This window comes from Orcinus orca, chromosome 6 (genome assembly GCF_937001465.1).
Source record: "Orcinus orca chromosome 6, mOrcOrc1.1, whole genome shotgun sequence".
In the NCBI taxonomy this organism is placed as follows: domain Eukaryota; kingdom Metazoa; phylum Chordata; class Mammalia; order Artiodactyla; family Delphinidae; genus Orcinus; species Orcinus orca.
This window is the reverse complement of record NC_064564.1, coordinates 87976928-87994596: the sequence shown is the minus strand read 5'-3', so window position 1 is coordinate 87994596 and position 17669 is coordinate 87976928. Positions and strand designations below refer to the sequence as shown.

Genomic DNA, 17669 nt, shown 5'->3' with positions numbered 1-17669 from the left:
ACTGGCAAATGAATCCTCATCTAAGGAGGACCCCAAATCAAAACACTGACAGTGTGGCAAGTTTTTTTTAGAAAGTTCTGTCTCCTGGTGTAGAGAATGAACTGGAAGGGAGAAGCTGTGGGCCAGGAGATCAGCATGGAGATGTGAGACGCAGTCCTACAGAGGTAAGACAAGGGCCCGCTCTTCATCTCAAAGGAGCACCAACACATGCAACAAAGCAAGAGTGCCCCGAGATATTTTAAAAAACACTTTGGGGGCTTCCCTGGTGGCGCAGTGGTTGAGAGTCCGCCTGCCGATGCAGCGGACACGGGTTCGTGCCCCGGTCCGGGAGGATCCCACATGCTGCGGAGCGGCTGGGCCCGTGAGCGGTGGCCGCTGAGCCTGCGCGTCCGGAACCTGTGCTCCGCAGCGGGAGAGGCCGCAACAGTGAGAGGCCCGCATACCGCAAAACAAACAAACAAACAAAAAACCACTTTGAGATTTGGAAGAAGTAACCACCATAGAAATATCCAGACTTTGCTGAACTTCCTCGCACCTACTTTACATCTCATTATCATTGTTGCTGTTATTGCTAAGAAAGCACTCAGAAAATAATTGTTGAATGAGTAAGTAAATGACTCCTAGGCTACTGGTTGGCTGGTGGCACCATTCCCCGAGAGAAGGATCAGAGGCGAAGGAGCAAGTCTGGAGGAAGGGGTGGGGCTGGCAATCTCCTATGAACATATCAGATAACAGGGCATTCTGGGTCCTGCTTGGAACTCAGGGTGCTGGGCAGGCTTAGGCAGGGGAATAATCAGATTATTTCACTGTCATTGTGGCACATGCTCCTGTCAATCAGAAGGAATATAGCCCCAGTGCCAGAGCGGAATCATGGAGCCCGTACTGGGCCAGATGATAACATTTTAGTTGTAGGGTTATGCGGAGGATGAGCAGAGGGGCAGGGGAGCCAGGACACCCAGGGGCTCGGGACAGTGGATATTCAACAACAGGTACAGCTGCACTAGTGTGTACAGGTTGAGCCAGAGCTCTGGGCTTGAAGGCAGACAGAGAAGCCAGGCAGATTGGAGGACGCCATCCAGCAAGTCTAGAGAAGGGGCCCCCAGCTCATCTTGAGAGACATCTAGGGCAGGCCAAGGACAGTGAGTACTTACTCAGGGTCACAACCCCACTCCCAGAGCTTCTAACAACTTAACTCAGTGGAGAGTAGTTTCCTTTACTACCTCTATTTTACAGATGAAGAAACTGAGCTGCAGGGAAGTGTTGAGTGTAGGGTATGATTTTCAGTAACTTACAGATGATTACACGGCTAGTGGGTGGCAGAGTCCAAATTCAAACCCAGACAAAGGCCTGTCTACACTCGACTGCCCTGTAAGTTGGAGTACAAGATGGAAGACAAAGGGGAGATCAGCCAGTGGTGATCAAAGAACTTTGAGGATGCTCAGCGGTATCTTGGTGACTCAGGAGCTCAAGGAATAACCAGAGAGGTACTCCCCCAGCGCTGGGTTAGGCAGGGATTGCACACATACACTTGCCCCAACTGGTAAGGTCTTTGAGGAGTTGGAGGAAGAGGAGGTACACATGGGATTTGAAACAATCCGTGGCAGGAGAATAGGCTTGGTGGATTTGAAAAGTGGGGCACCATTTCTCCAAATTCAAACATGGTGCTGGCTACAAAAGCATTATTGAAGAAGTATCTCTGAATGGATGAATGAATAAACAAAAGACCTGCTTGATCTTTCTCAAACACAGAACTGATCCCCATCCCATATCTCAGCTTCTTAAAATCTTCCCAACCTGCTCCACCAGCAGCAGGATGAAGTCCACATACCTTATCCTAGAATTCAGGGCCAGCATCTACCATCACATCCCCTACACTCAGCCCTTCCCTGCTGCTGGTGCTGGAATCTCTTTCTCTCTCTTTGGTCTTTTTCTCAACCTCTTGAGCCCTATTTTCTGGTCATTGCAAACCTCCTCACATTATGGGTGGAGGAATTATTTCTTTTGCAAAACTCATCTTGGATGGAGCTGCCACCCATAGTCATAGACACACAACACTAGTGGGACCAACCAGAATCCTTTTCAGGAATTAATATAGTCCCAGAGGGGAGAGGGAGTCTTCTCTTTCCTTTGAGGCCACCCTCTGGGGTCTGGAGTAACGTAAGCCTGGAGCTATGAACGACCCCTGGCACACGAAGGAATCTTGTTCTCGCTGAAGGGAAAGAAGACACATACAGAGAAAAGCAGAAGCAAGACAGACAGACACACACAGAGAAAAAGAGAAACAGACTAAGTGACGATGTTGCTTGAATCTCTTGGATTCCCTGTCCTTCTTCCTGGTTTCATGAGCTAATACGTTCCTTTTTGTTGTTGGTTGTTTTTTGGCTTATGAATTTGCCTTGTGTTTCCCTCACTGATCGCTATTCAGCTGGACTGCTGCCACTCCCTGAGGTCCATGCCGTCTCCTACTTGCACTCCCTACAGGTTCAAGCAACATGGTCCAAGCCATCTAAATGCAGAGGGTGCAGGAAATTTGAGACTGGCTCTTGTGATCCATTCTCCTCGTTCCCTCGCTTCTTCTGAGGCACCACCACGCAGCCACGTTGACTTTGGCAGAGAGCTTGCCCTGGACTTCCCCCTTCATTCTGTGTCTCCCCCAACTCCCCTTCCTTCCCAACTTCTCGGCTCCTTCGTGCCTTCCAGAGTCTGCCTCCCCCATGGAACCTGGCCCCTGATGTCAGTGGATATGGGACAGCCACTTCTGTCTTTCTGCTTCTGGACAGGGGACCTTGGATGGGAGTCCACAGTATGGACTCAGAGCAAGTACCCCAAGACCTCTTGCACTGTAAAGACCACTGTGGCCTCTCTTCCCTCCCCTATTATGCCTGAGAGCGCTAGCCTCCTCCCCAGCCTTGAAGGACATTCAGGGATAAAGTGAAGGCTGGAGACCTTTCAATCATTGCATTTCACTTGTGTGACAAGATCTAGGTGTGAAATACACCAGGTGTTCAGAGGAGGAAGCATGACAAAAGGTAGGCAGGTTCAGAGGACGGGGGGATGTCACAGAGGAAGCAGAGTCTGCATTGGCTGTTGGCAAGAGGGCCAGGCTAGACCTAGAGTGGCTAAGGCTTTCCCAAGACGGGGCAGGGCACGGACAGCAGCCTGGTAGGGGGGCCCATGTGGCTCACTTAAGTATTCACGAGGCCCTCAGGCTAGTGGCCTTTGGCAAATGACAGGAAAACTGATGTTCAGTGAAGGGCCTTGAATGCCAGGCCCAAGATTTTGACTGTCATTCTCAGAGTCTAACCAGGACTGGGGTTGATGCAAGGCCTCTTCTGGGAGGGCCGGTTGGTCATACCCTCCTTCGGTGCACAAAGAGGACTGAGAAGCCAGGGCATGAATGTCAACCGCCTTCCTGGGGTCAGCAAAAGGGGCCTCCCCTCTTTTTGGCTCCCCCAAACCCCAACACCACCCTGTGCCTTCTGTGGCCCACGGCCGCTGCGGGCTCTGGCTAAAACGGAAGGCACCTTCTTTTCATGACCTCAGCACCCCCTGCCCCCCTCCCCCCTCAGTTCCTGTCCATGCTAGGCACCCCAGCCACTGGGTAGGTGAGTGAGTCCCCAACAATCCCTTCTGGGGCTTTCCAACCTATAACTGTCTTCATCCCATGACTCAGATTTTCACTGCTCTTCCATTTAGGAAGCCCCTAAGTGGAGGTTCTGGGCTGTCTGCCTTTATTTGGTCCTCCATTTCCTTCCTACCTCAAGGATTATTAGGGTGGATTCACTTCGCTGAGTTTCTGGGCCAGCCCAGCTGAATGGGAGGAAATATCCCAGCATGCCACTTGCCTGGTGATTCTGTTTCTCCTGCAGCATCAAGCCAAGAGCCGGAGAGTCACAGCCTGGGAGCTGGGAGGGAGCGAATAGGCAGCCTTGTGCAGTTGCTCCTTGAAACGATCCTGGGCACTGGAGTGAGATGGACCCTGGGCCTGAAACCAGACCCACCATTCAGCAGCCTTGTGACCTGGAACAAGTGACTTCCTGAGCCTCAACTTTTTTTTTTTTTTTTTTTCATTTGTGAAGTAGAGATAAAACTACTTACCTTGCAGGGTTATGAGGAAAGATAAATGGGACTTATGTTAAGTCTGATATTTAGGAACTGAGAGCTGATATTACTTATTTTATCCCAACCTCCTTGAGAGAAAAAGGCAGATTTGCCCAAAGTCATGTGTTGAGACACAGTTGATCCTGTTTGTCACACTGGGGCTCTTCTGCCCCCACTGAGTGGAAGACAACAGGCAGGAGCAGAGGAGCATGATGGGAAAAGCTTCCTGTTCTCTGATCATCTCCTGAGGGGTAGCACAAGTGGCAGTGACAGGGTTAGCAAACCCACCCCAGGGCCGCTTCCACATCACTGGTGAAAAATAAAGGAACTGGGGGAAAAAAGTCAAACAGAAGAAAGCGCCTGGAAAAGATGTTTTTATGTTCACTTACATGGAAAAAAAAGAATCAAAGTGTACAGCATGAAGGTATACGTGTCTCAGAAAATTCATCCTCATGAACCTGTTTGTTGAATCGCAGTTATAATTCAAGCATTGCCAAATGGAAGTTATAAAATCAGGGTGGGGTGTGGGGAAAGGGCCACCACAGGAAAGGTAGTAATTATGTGCTATTTCTTCTCTAGTTTCAGATCATTGGGAGTTTAAACTTTTCCAGCAAGTCATTTATATAAACAGATACCATACTAAAATACGTTGTGTCAAAATATAAAACTCCTAAAGCAAGATGGCAATAATATTTTAGGAAAAAAAACATTAAAGTCTGGTAATATCAGAAAATACAAATAGGATCATTTTGAGTTCTGTTTCTCTGTATGAATAGCAGTTGCAAACAATGGATGTATATTAAAGAACATTTGGTCTGCACATAACTTAGAAAGGGGTACACTTCTAAACACTGACTTTGTAAGAAAACATGAAGGACATCTTACACTCAACAACGGTTAAAAGAAGGAAATCACTTTCTGAAGGATGCAGTGGGCAGAGTGCCAAGGCCTTTGTTTTCAACTTGCTGTTAACCGTGTTGGGATGTGTTTACACTGCATGGGTTTCCTGCAGAATCTAGCACCAATAGATGGATCAGATTTTATCTTTGATCTGAGTCCTTTCTGTCTTCAGTTTTGAGTGTATTGAGGTATGTTTTCTTTGGTTGCTGTTGTGATGAATGTGTAATAAAAAACTAATATTTACAACGTTTAAACATTTTAGATTTCAGTGTCAACTCTTCACATAAAAAAAAAAATTGGAAAACTCTTAAGAATCATGGGAAGGTCATTACTTCCTCACATCTGTCATGAAACTGTTTTCGATACACAGAACAATTAGCCTATTAGCACAGCTGTATGCTTTCTGGTCCAGAATCTTCCCCGTGCTCAGCGGGGAGGCCAAGCCCATGACTGCCATGTCGGCGGTTCGCCACGCTTCACAGTACTGATCCACGAGACGGACTCCGTGGGTGCTGGAGCCGTGCCAAACAACCTTCTGGGGCCTGAAAAGGAATTTTGTTGTGTTACTTTTTGAAATGACCCTTCTTTGTGGCATATCTCGGTGAGCAAATTGGCATAAGTCTAGTGAGTCAAGTCAAACTCCTGAACCCTCCAGGGTCTGACTGCACATCACCTCTCTGTCTTTATCACTGTTTCCAACTTTCTGAACACACTGCATTCCAACCATATCCAGCTTGTACTTGCTCTGAAATCATACTCTCTGCTTTCGTGAATCTGAACCTTTGCTCATGAGGCCCCTTAGTCTGGAATGGCCTCGCTTTCATTTTCAGTGATTCCTTCTCATCTTTCACAAGTCCATTAAACGCCCCCTCTTACAGGAAGGCTTCCTGATTCTCACCACCAAGGAATAATGACTCTTTCCTCTGTGCTCCTACCATCTTATCTGTTTCTCCATTTTCCAATGACAATATTACGTCTAGAATTGTAGCTAGTCTGTGTCTATCTTCCCACAGACTACGAGCTTTGAAAGGAGAGGGGCTGTGTAGGTTTATTACTGTGACTTCCAGGCCTGGCATTAGGCCTGGCATAGAGTAGACACTGCGGAAAAGTTTACTGAGTTGTTCTATTCTTAAAAGCATACATAATTTTCAAAGAATTAGAGTGCAACTCACAGTATAGGGTTAAAGAATCACCATGAATAGCATTACTTACCACTTATTAAGTGCCTACTGTATGCTAGATGTTCTCACACTTACCTTTTAATTCTCACAACAGTCTTATCCATATGGATATGATTATCCTGCTCATTTGACAGGTGAGGCAACTGGGGCTCAAAGAGTGGAAGTGCCTTGCTCAAGGTCCCATATTAAATTACTGGACCCAGGTCTCCTGGTTCCATGGCCAGGCTCTCTCCATGGCCCCTGGCTGCCTCATTGAGGCTTTACGCTGGCAGCACCCCAAAGGAGCAGCTGATAAGGGCATCCCATTGTTAGACTGTCTCCTAAAACTGTCTATCATATGATATACTTCAAGGGCTTCCATCTCTACTTACCAAGAAGGATCTGTCATTACGTCTCGGCCATCAAAGGAATATATTGGAACATGTGTATTGAACTGACCTCCATGGCCAGAAAAAATTGAGTCCCAATTATCAAAAAGTACTTGGCCCTATGGAGACAAAATGCCATGTTAGAATCATACAAACAGCCTGCAAACATTTATCCATTCTTCAAGGCCCAGAAGTCCCTAACCCCAATCCCAGATCCTGGACAGAGTGAGAACTCAGGAAATACTTGTGGTTTGATTTTATAATCTTTCCTTGAACCCTTTTGGCTTTACGGTCTTATTTCTTGAGGTAATTTCTTTTACTATATGTGTATAAAGTCTCCTCCCTATCAAAAGTGTGTTTTAGGTTTTTATCATTGCTATTTTTTTTTTTTTTTTTGCGGTACGCGGCCCTCTCACTGTTGTGGCTTCTCCCGTTGCGGAGCACAGGCTCCTGACGCGCAGGCTCAGTGCCCATGGCTCACGGGCCCAGCCACTCCGCGGCATGTGGGATCTTCCCGGACTGGGGCACGAACCCGCGTCCCCTGCATCGGCAGGCGGACTCTCAACCACTGCGCCACCAGAGAAGCCCTATCATTGCTATTTTAAACGTATATACTGAGCTTCGAATTTGTGCCAAGCCTTGTGCTAACCTACAAGTGGATGATGTGGAGATGAACTTCTTACTCCTTTTCCTTCGGTTATTTGTATTCCAAGAATACAGTCTAAGTGGATGAATGTGGTGGAACAGAACCTTGGAAGATGGGATGGGAAGTGCTGGGTGTGGGGTCAGGATGGACTTGCCAGCCTCAAGGTTCCAAACTGGAGTACTGGGGTTCACAGGGACCAAAGGGTCTTGAAGCACCTTTGAGGTCTGGTTAGGGGTCAGGACCCAGGATGTGTGTGAGCAGCAACAGAGCTGCCCCTTGTAGCCTTAAAGAAGTAGGCTATTTCCATGGTATAACTGAGGGATGATGCGGGGCCCTGCCTTGCCAGTGAATGAGGGCAGAGAAATATCTGAGGGTACCAAACCAGGGTGCAGGACAGAGTGGCTCTGCTTTGGGACCAGGGCTCACCAGCTGTTCTCTGGTGCCCCTCAGCCAGTGCTCTACAGAAGGCATCCTCAGGTGGAACTAAGAGGGGGTCGAGGAAACTAATTCCAGTTTGTAGTGACTTTGAGTAAACTGCTTTCTCCCTGTGAGCCTCAGTTTCCTCAACTGACAAACAGAAAAGAATAACTCCCATTTTTATCGGGTGTATCTATTAAGATAATGGATATGAAGTGCATTGTAAACAAGCACAAAAGCTATATAAATGAAAGAGGTCATTACTATCCCTCCTGTCTGCTCCAAGGGTCATAAACCATCCAAACAGGAAGGGCCATTGTAAATATAAGGCAACTGAGGTCCAGAGAGGGAAAGTAACCACCCAAAGTCACACAGCTAATCAGGGCCTTGAAACAACATACTTCTGATGATGTCAGGAGTGGCAACTGCCTCTAGTCCCCGTGGAAACCAGTCCATCCAGGAGGCAATGGGAACGATATTTATTTTTACCTTAAGGTTCACTATTGGAAGGCTATATCTCTCTGCTTTCCTCACAACTGTAGAGAGATCTTGCAGATGGGAGGATAAGAATGCTTCGTAGGTGGACAACAGTCCTGCTGCCCTGGCCTGCTGGAAGCACTGAAAATCAGCTCGAATGTCCCCAGAAAATGGCGTGTTCAGAGCGACCAAGTGTAGCTGAAAAAAGTGAGAGAAAAGACGGTGCAGTTGAAGAATTAAAGCAAACTCCAACCCCCATAACCTTCACATGTTCCTAATAAGATCCCAGACTTGCTGCAACGGAAGGCACGCTGGAGGTCACCTTACTCAACCTCTACCTGACATTGGAATTCTAGCCCCTGCTGGACCATCTCCAGGGAAGGAGAGCTCAGGTGTCCCAAAGCAGCCTGCGTCAGCAATCTGAACAGCTCTAAATAGTAGAAATTTCTTCCATATATGAGGAAAACAAAACAAAATAAAGCACTTCAGAGATCTGAATCCAGCCTGCAGGCAGGCCATCTGTGGGTCTGCCCCTCATTGAGTTTCTAGGAGGTTTTTAAGCTGGCTTTGGTCCTAGATCTCAGAGCTACATCAAGCTATCTGCCTCCTGCCCTTTCTTCCACCTCCTGAGTAGGCCTGGGGCTGATCATGAGGGACCAGAGGGAAAAGGCATTGAAAGGAGAAGGTCATGACATTTATTACTAAGACTGCTGGGATAGACCCTTTTGGAAACTAGGGGTCATACAGTAATTCTAGCCTCACATTCCTGCCACCTTTGTCAGGAGCCCAAATAAAAGCCATTCCATAATCTGCTTTCTCCCACTCTTTCTCTCCCCAAACCCAGCCTTCTTTTGCGGCCCTCTCTCCCAGCCCTTTCTGCTGTACCCTCGGAATTATACTCAATACTCAAGGGGTAGTCATCTCCCTCCTCAATCTCATGTCAGGAGTAACTTTTATCTCATTAGCATAGAGCTGGTGCAGGACCCGGGCCCATGTTGCCAGAAAAGGAAAATATTGTTAAATATCTTAAACACGTCTTCCTCCCTCTTATGTGTCTGAAGACTGTGGCACCCGAGGGAAGAGGCCCTATGGTCTCATCACCTTTCTGCTGCTGTGTTTCCGGGGGCTACACCCAAGGGCAGTCGCAAGAGGCCCTGATGGACTGCGCTTCCCTGATACCAGGGGACACCTAGGAAAGGGGCAGCGGTGAGTGCAGGTCTCCCTGCCACACCTCCAACCCCACCACCTCCACCTCTCCTTCTTTAAGGAGATGCACAGAGAAATGTCTGCAATGATGGCTGCTTCTGAATGGTGAGATTGGGGGCTTTTATGTTCTCATGTTTCTATACCTTTAACCGCTGGAACATTTCTATCATGAATAGATATCATTTTTATGAAGACAGTGATATTTCCACAATCAAACATTAAAATGGCTTTTTGAAGATGGTTGTAGTTGTGTAAAATTATAAGTGATTTACTATTTTCTTTCCCATTCTTTTTTTTTTTGGCCGTGTTGGGTCTTCACTGCTGCGCACTGGCTCTCTCTAGGTGCGGCAAGCGGGGGCTGCTCTTCGTTGCGGTGCGTGGGCTTCTGCTTGCGGTGGCTTCTCTTGTTGTGGAGCATGGGCTCTAGGTGCGTGGGCTTCAGTAGTTGCAGCACACGGGCTCCGTAGTTGCAGCACATGGGCTTAGTTGCTCTGCGACATGTGGGATCTTCCTGGACCAGGGATCCAACCCGGGTCCCCTGCATTGGCAGGTGTATTCTTAACCACTGCACCACCAGGAAAGACCTCTTCCCCATTCTTTTTATTCATTGTCCAAATTTTCTACAACGAATATGTATTGCCTTAGAATTTATAAAAAAATTTTGTAGCTACTGCCCTAACGTCTCCCCTCATAACTAAGCTTTCTGAAGGGTTACCTATAATTGCTTCTCTATTTCCTCACCTCCCATCTACTCTGCAACCAACTAGAATCTTGTTGGCATCTCTCCATGCTACAGAAATGCTTTTCTCTAGTTTCTCAATTTGAACAACACCTTTTAGTCCTTTCAGTGGGCCTCTTGGCAGCATTTGACACTGCTGGCTTCTATCTTGCTTGGCATTCTTTCTTCCTCTCTGGCGATGGCTTCCCGGTTTCCTTCTCGTATGTCTTCCATCAGTTCCTTTTTGTTTTTGCTCCTCGCAATCCAATCTCTTCTCACCATATAGATTCTCTTTTGGGAATCCTACCATCCCCAAGACAATTTCCATAGCTCTGCTGAAAACTCCCAAGTCTGTATCTCCAGACCAGACCCACTGCAGGGTTGCAGACCTTCTGATCCTGCTTCCTCCTGCTGCTCTCCACTCAGATATCCTACAGGTACTGCAGGCTCACCAGGCCCTACATCAGTTCCTGCTCGGTGGATGGCAGCACTAAAGGAAACGTGTTTCTGGTGTCCGCCAAGTCTATGCCTTCTTCTTTGAAAGTGTCCCCACAATACTTGCTAAACAGAGTGGCCTCAGGCCATTCAATTTCATTCTCTTGGCTGCTCTATTTTTTTGTTTTTACATTTTAAAAAATTTGGGGTATAGCTGCTCCACAATGCTGTGCTAGCCTCTGCTGCACAACGAAGTGAACCAGCCATGTATACACATATCCGCTCCCTCCTGGACCCCACTCCCACCCGCCTCCCATCCCACCTACCTAGGTCACCACAGAGCACTGAGCCGAGCTCCCCTCACTACACAGCAGGCTCCCACCAGCCATCTATTTTACACATGGCAGTGCACATACATCAATCCCAATCTCCCAATTCATCCCCTCCACCCCTTGTGTCTACACATCCACTCTCCACATCTGCATCTCCATTCCTCTCTTGGCTACTCTTTTTTTTTTTTTTTAATAAATTTATTTATTTTTGGCTGCGTTGGGTCTTTGTTGCTACGCACGGGCTTTTTCTAGTTGTGGCGAGCGGGGGCTACTCTTCGTTGTGGTGTGCGGGCTTCTCATTGTGGTGGCTTCTCTTGTTGCAGAGCACGGGCTCTAGGCATGTGGGCTTCAGTAGTTGTAGCACACAGGCTCAGTAGTCGTGGCACGCAGGCTCAGTAGTTGTGGTGCATGGGCTTAGTTGCTCCGCAGCATGTGGGATCTTCCCGGACCAGGGCTTGAACCCGTGTCTCCTGCATTGGCAGGCAGATTCTTAACCACTGCGCCACCAGGGAAGTCCCTTGGCTACTCTTGATTTGACTGGGAGTAGGCAACTGACCCATGTAGACTACCTCTCCCAAGACTGAGGTGGTATTGAGCTCTGCAGCCGTAAGATCCCATAGAGTTGAGGCCAGGATCAGTGCCATGGCAACCCAAGGCTGTGCGCAAGCTTTGCAGATGTAACCTATGTCTGTGTGCTGGGGTGAGGGTGGAGGGGAAGCAGGAGGAAAGACCTTTGCAGAGGCTGGTCTGTAGAGATACTAATAGCAGGAACAAGAGTCCACAGGCCCTGTTGTACTTCCTGCAATTGAGTTCCATGAGGTTCCTGCAATTATCTGAATAAAATCTTCATTTAAGCTAGTGAAGAAATAGAGTGAGAGTTTCAGATCTAAGCAACAAAATGATCCCTGGAAAAAAAAATCTATCACCACTCAGTTACCCAAGCAGAAACCTGGGCATCATTCCTGATCGCCCTCATCCTCACTGCCCCATACCCAACCAATGACCAAATTGTCACTCCTGCCTCCTTAATTTCTCTCCCATCTGCCCACTTTCTTACATGTTCACTGCTGTGATCCTAGTTCAGATAATACAGTAACTACTTAACTGTCTTTGGGTCCCTGGTCCTGTGCCCTCTAATCCATTTGTACATTATAAGCAAGGTAATTTCTCTGATGCCCTTCTCATATTTACCCTTGTCTTCCTTAAAATCCTTCATTGTTCCCCCACTGCCCAGTGGAAAAGGCCAAAGCCCTTGGCCTGGCTTTCAGGTCCTTGATGACTGACCTTGCCCTATGCAGACTATACTTTTCCCTTACCTGCCTTGAACTCTACTCCTTCAGCAAGACTGAAATACTTGGAATTAGAGAAATGTACAGCACTTGCCCTTGCCTGCCTCTGTTCCATACTCCCTCTGCCTGGGACTCCCATTCCCCTCCCCCTACCTGGCTCTCCCCTGTTCTCAGCTGTCTTTCAGGTCGTGATTTAAAGGTCACCTCCTCCAAAGAAGGCAGACTTCTTTGACCTTCCTAACACTCCCAGTGCCCTGTGTTTGCCTCACCCAAACGACTTCTCACACTGTATTGGAATTACCTGTTTTTTATTTGCCTCTCTGGCTAGTCTATACGCATCTTGAGGGCAGGAACTGTGTGCCAAGCATGGGGACTGGCACATGACAGACACACTTTCGGCATCTGTACAGTAAATGCATGAATTGTACTTACTGCAGGTCTGTCATAATTAGCACTTGAAATAGACGCCAGTGGAAGCTGAAGGTGATGAGACTGTCAGGTAAAAGAGGAAAAAAAAAACAGTCCTGAATATGCATTCAATCTGTTCTTCACCGTACATTAAGGTACAAGTGCAATGTTTCTTGAAAAGCTGCTTTAAACAGTTTGTCACAGTCTTTGGACCACTCTTAACTGTGAAGAGTTTCACACATGAACAAAAAATTATCCTCGGAAAGGGAGTGGATATTCTCCAGACTTTTAGAAAGAGTGCTGAATCAAGGAAGAAGTCCATGTTTTACAACCAACTCATTCACTTAATAGAGCAAGGCACCTCTTGAGAGCCTCAGCTTCCTCACCTGCAAAGTGGGAATGCTATCACCTGCCTCAAAGGGTAGCTGTAAGGTTAAAATAGTGGACAACGCAAGCTGCTGGTGTTCTTATCAGGCAAGGAAGTCTCAGTGTCAAATATTAAAGGGCTCTTCTAGATTGCTTATGCCAACCGTGTTTTCACAGATCAATAAACTGAGGCCAAGAGAAGGGAATTCCCTTGCCCAAGAGGATTCAGCTACGACATGGGAATGGCAGGTCTCCAGCGTCTGGGTCCAGCTCTCCCTCCAGCTGTTGTGAGAACGTTCTGTTGGCACTTGGCAATTTTGGGGCTTCTGCCAGATAGTGAACCATGCAGAGCTGGCTGTCCAGAGTCTGGAGAGCTTGATACTGGATGCCAAGGGGATTCAGCAAGTGCTGGTGAATGAAGGAGTTAGAGGTAAGGCAGGGAAACGACTCACATTGCTGGAAAGCGCAGGGGGGGGTGGGCTGTCATCCGGAATGGGGATCAGTTCTCCCAGCTTTAAGGAAAAGAGCACGTTGAAAATGAAACATCAACTAGAAACTGTTTGCCTATTTTCAAATCAGAAAAATGGCATTTACAGGAGTAGAATGTTATTTTTACAGGGTACTTGGAGGCGGTTTGTTAAAGAATTACCTGCAATTTTTTCCAACCATCTCTGACACGAATGAAAAACTCGGTGCTGTCCTTCAGGTAGATGAATGTCCCTTCTATGACCAAATGGGCTTTCTGCAACATGTCAGCCATGTTGCTAAATGCTGTAACCTGTCAGATAATTTCAAATTGCAAACATTGCGGTTATCATCACAGCGATGGCACAATTTGAAAAACTGGCCTCTCTGTAAAGTCAAATATGAGCCATCCCCTCACAGCCAGGGGGAAGTCTTATTGTGCCACAGAGAGATATATAACTTCATTAATAACCAGAGGACTTTCTTTCCGATAAAACAAAAACATGCATTACCTTGAAACACAAATCTCAATTACAATAAACAAATTAAGACAAAGAAGACAGTATCCTGAGAGTTCAAAGACATTTAGAAACTGTTAGCAGAGTTGGCTCTGTTGGACGTTGGTACTGGCAAAATCATGGGTAAGTTTTGCCGCTTCCATTGGTGTGAGCTGCACAACGGCACCGACATCGTTTCATGTGTTTTGTTAGCTCATGCTGCTGCAAATTGCTTTTCATTTGGAGTAAGAAATGTAAGCAAGTGAGTTACTCTACCCACGTCTTAAATCTTTTTTGCCTGGCTGGGTAGTTCCAGTATTAAATACACAGCAGAAAATGGGGGTCTGTAACTTCTCTGTCTAGAAAATTGCCAAAGATCAGACAGCCATCTCGGCCTAGCCAGGCACAGGCATAAAAGCTGGAAAAATCTATCGAGAAGTGTCAAGCCTCAAGGAAATATCAACCTTTTCAACTGAGAAAGATTATAAAAACTTAATTTTCACCTAGCTTTGAAGATGACTTTGTGATTAAAATGACTCAGGCATCCCCCAAAGGTACCAAATATCGAAATTCCATCTACTGTTGGACAGTTCTTCATCTGGCAGCCCAAATTTCCAAATAAAATCTATCAAAGACCAAAGAGCATTCCTAGGACTCCTGACACCCTAATGAGGTATTTGTCCCTTTTCTGTGCATCACAACGATCTCTGTGTGCCATATCCTGCTCCAATGATCTGCAGGGTAACAAGGTACAAGAGCCATCCTTCGGTAGAATGGAGAAGGCTGCATTACCCAGGGGAAATGTAACCAGCACAGGGCCTCCTGTGATGTTGTATACGGTCTTGTGCCTGTGTTTTCTGATGTAATATGATTGGCTCTTGTTACAGTTTAGTCAATTAACGATTGGAAAGGTGGAACTTAAATAATAAACGATTTTGTAGTCTGTATCTTTTTACTTAATAAGTCATCCGAAGAGATAATAAATACCCTGTTTGTGAAATTATACCATTTCTATTGTCATGGAGGCCTAACTCCAACAGAGAAGGTGTGCCAGCCCCTAAACACTGCAGCCAAAGTTCTAAGGAAACCCATCCAAAGCAGAAGGATGAAGACACACTGATGATAATACTGACCAGGTTCCTGGATCCGGGAAGCCCTGGCTGTCCTGGAGGGCCAGGTGGGCCTGGAATGGCCACAGCTAAGACAAAGCAGAAAAGAGAAGTTACAAAATAGCATACTCTCTGCAAAATGCCTCCGACGTTCAGCTGGTCACCGAGGGGAGCGTTCACCACCCCACTCACAGTGCTGCAAAGTGTTGCACCTCGTAGCCGAATCTTAGGAGCTCTGTGCCCAGCATATGACTCAGCCACATTGACTGGTTTGGGGGAGAACTGAGATTCTTGACTGTAGCCCTGGATGAAGTCATGCCTAAGACTTTCCAGTTTTATAAGTGAATAAATTCCTGTTGTTTCAATTGTTTGTATAAGTCAGTCTGAGTTGAATTTTCTGTCACTTGCATTCAAAAATGCTCTGACTCATACAACTTATTTCTCCCAAGAGACAAACAGGTAATTACTGAACAGAGGAAGCAGGCTCAGAAAGAAGAAGAAAAGGTGCTGGGCTACAGGGGGGCAGGGTAGGCCAGTGACAGGGGCCCTGGCCGTCCAACCAGGAGACTCAAGTTCCTGATTTGTCAGTTCTCAGCTGTGTGATCTTGGGGAAACAACAAGCTCTCTGAACCCCAGCTTCTTCATCGGTGAAATGTAAACAGGTACGTCTTCACTAGCCTGTGTTGAGAACTGAGAACACAAACTAGGAATGTGCTTTGCAAATTGTATAGCGTCCAACCAGAGATTCTTACCTTTTGAGGAGTCAAAATGCCCTTAAAAATCAAATCAAGGCTATTGCCCTCTCCCCTAGAAAAATGCACATATGCATATCTGCAAGTGCGCGCGCGCACACACACACACACACACACACACACACACACACACACACACTTCTACTTAGAATGTTAGTGGGATGATAGCTCCCTGAGGCACATCTTTGAATTTTCTAGGAGTTTATGGTTCCCAAATGAAGAGTCCTTACTTTAGGCAAACATAAAGAAATGTTATTGTAGCAATTCCGCTGCTCTCCTTCTACCTCTCTGATCTCCAATTTCCCCCCAGAATCTGCAAAACTCTTGGTAGAGTTAAGGATGTTTGTACAAGTCCCAGTAAAATTACTGTATGAGATTTTTGAGGTCACTGCAAATAAGCCTGTAGTCTGACACAGGACCTGAAAATTCATACACAGGTGGTGAATGTCTAGTGGAGACAAAGTCTGAGGACTTGGATTTGGACCCCAGCCATGCTTCTTCCTAGGATATGTGACCTTGAGTCAGACTCAACCTCTCTGAGCTTTGGTGCCTTCATCCATAAAATGAGTTTTATAATCTTATGCATTTCATCTCCCTCCTGGGGTTGCTGTTAAGATTAAATGGGATAGGGGCTTCCCAGGTGGCGCAGTGGATAAGAATCCGCCTGCCAATGCAGGGGACACGGGTTCAAGCCCTGGTCCGGGAAGATCCCACATGCCGTGGAGCAGCTAAGCCTGTGCGCCACAGCTGCTGAGCCTGCGCTCTAGAGCCCACGAGCCACAACTAATGAGCCCACATGCCACAACTACTAAAAGAGCCCGCGCACCTAGAGCCTATGCTCCGCAACAAGAGAAGCCACTGCAATGAGAAGCCTGCACACCGCAACAAAGAGTAGCCCACGCTCGCCACAACTAGAAAAAGCCCAGGCGCAGCAACAAAGACCCAGCACAGCCAAAAATAAGTAAATTTAAAAAAAAACAAAAAGATTAAATGGGATAATGGATATGGGAGTGTTTTGTAAACTGTGAATTGCTATATATTATGTGAAGGGTAATCCTTTTCAATGGAGCAAGGAGTCCTAGGGCCCCCTAGTTTAGGGCTACTGTGGACAACAGAGTCTCTGAATCCTGTACTCACCCTGCAATGCCCCTTCACCCCTTGTAATTCCTATGTATCCCTCAAGGTTGTATAGGCACCTATGGTTTTATCCACCCAGCACCTTCTCTCTTTACAGGACCAGCATCCTCACTTGCTCCTGAGATCTTCCCCTTCACCTCTATGACCATTCAGGTCCAGAAGGAGCTGTCATGGTCTCATGTGATCCCACCTCCTGGCCACAGATGACTGGTCCAAGGTTGGGCATCTGGCCCAAGACAGGTCAGTCAGTGTCCTTCCCCAGAACATCCCCACCCCAGGGCTTTTCAAACTAAAACTGAGAAACAAGGTCAAGATTTCTAGATGACAGTGGAAGCTGTAGGTTGTTGGTATTTCTCGCCATGCAGAGGATATGGTTTATGGTGAAGAAGCGTGATGCTGCAGTCAGAGAGCAGCTGAGCAAGAGATGGCCAGAGAATCCTCACAGGGACTGAATCCCTGGTTCCGGCTGCACCTGAAGTCTCACTGCATGCCTGCCCCTCTTACAAATTGCTTGTTCACACCCTCCTGCACATCCAATAAGTTTCCCTATGCACTTGAGCTAGTTTGAGTTCCATTTCTGTCACTTGCCCCAAAGTCACCTCCTGTGTAAAGTTCTCCCGGATGCCCCAGACATTGTAGGTCTCCTCCCAGGTGTGCTTCCACCACACCTGGCTCATGCCAACCCAAACAACAAAAAATGATGCATTCATGCTATTATTGCTGCTGCTGTTATTTTCCACCATGGGCACAGTGGAAAGAACACAGGCTTCGGAGCTAGTCTGATCTGGGTCCTAATTCCATTCATGCCACTTATTAGCTGTGTTTCCTTGGAAAGGTTCCTAAACATCTCTGGGTCTCACTTTCC

General features: G+C 47.0%; 1 protein-coding gene across 3 annotated transcripts in view; it reads right to left on the bottom strand.

Annotated features, from left to right (window-relative positions):
• Positions 1 to 4458: 4458 nt before the first annotated feature.
• COL15A1 (collagen type XV alpha 1 chain) overlaps positions 4459 to 17669 on the bottom strand; it is a 105110-nt gene continuing 91899 nt past the window's right edge. For all 3 annotated transcript variants that reach the window (XM_033431191.2, XM_049711130.1, XM_033431190.2), the window contains 7 exons: positions 14940 to 15004; positions 13494 to 13622; positions 13297 to 13356; positions 12503 to 12562; positions 8103 to 8288; positions 6554 to 6669; positions 4459 to 5543 (listed from right to left, as the gene is read on the bottom strand). In XM_033431191.2, coding sequence (XP_033287082.1) covers positions 5330 to 5543; positions 6554 to 6669; positions 8103 to 8288; positions 12503 to 12562; positions 13297 to 13356; positions 13494 to 13622; positions 14940 to 15004 — 830 coding nt within the window. In that variant the 3' untranslated portion in view covers positions 4459 to 5329. The remainder of the gene's footprint in view (positions 5544 to 6553; positions 6670 to 8102; positions 8289 to 12502; positions 12563 to 13296; positions 13357 to 13493; positions 13623 to 14939; positions 15005 to 17669) is intronic.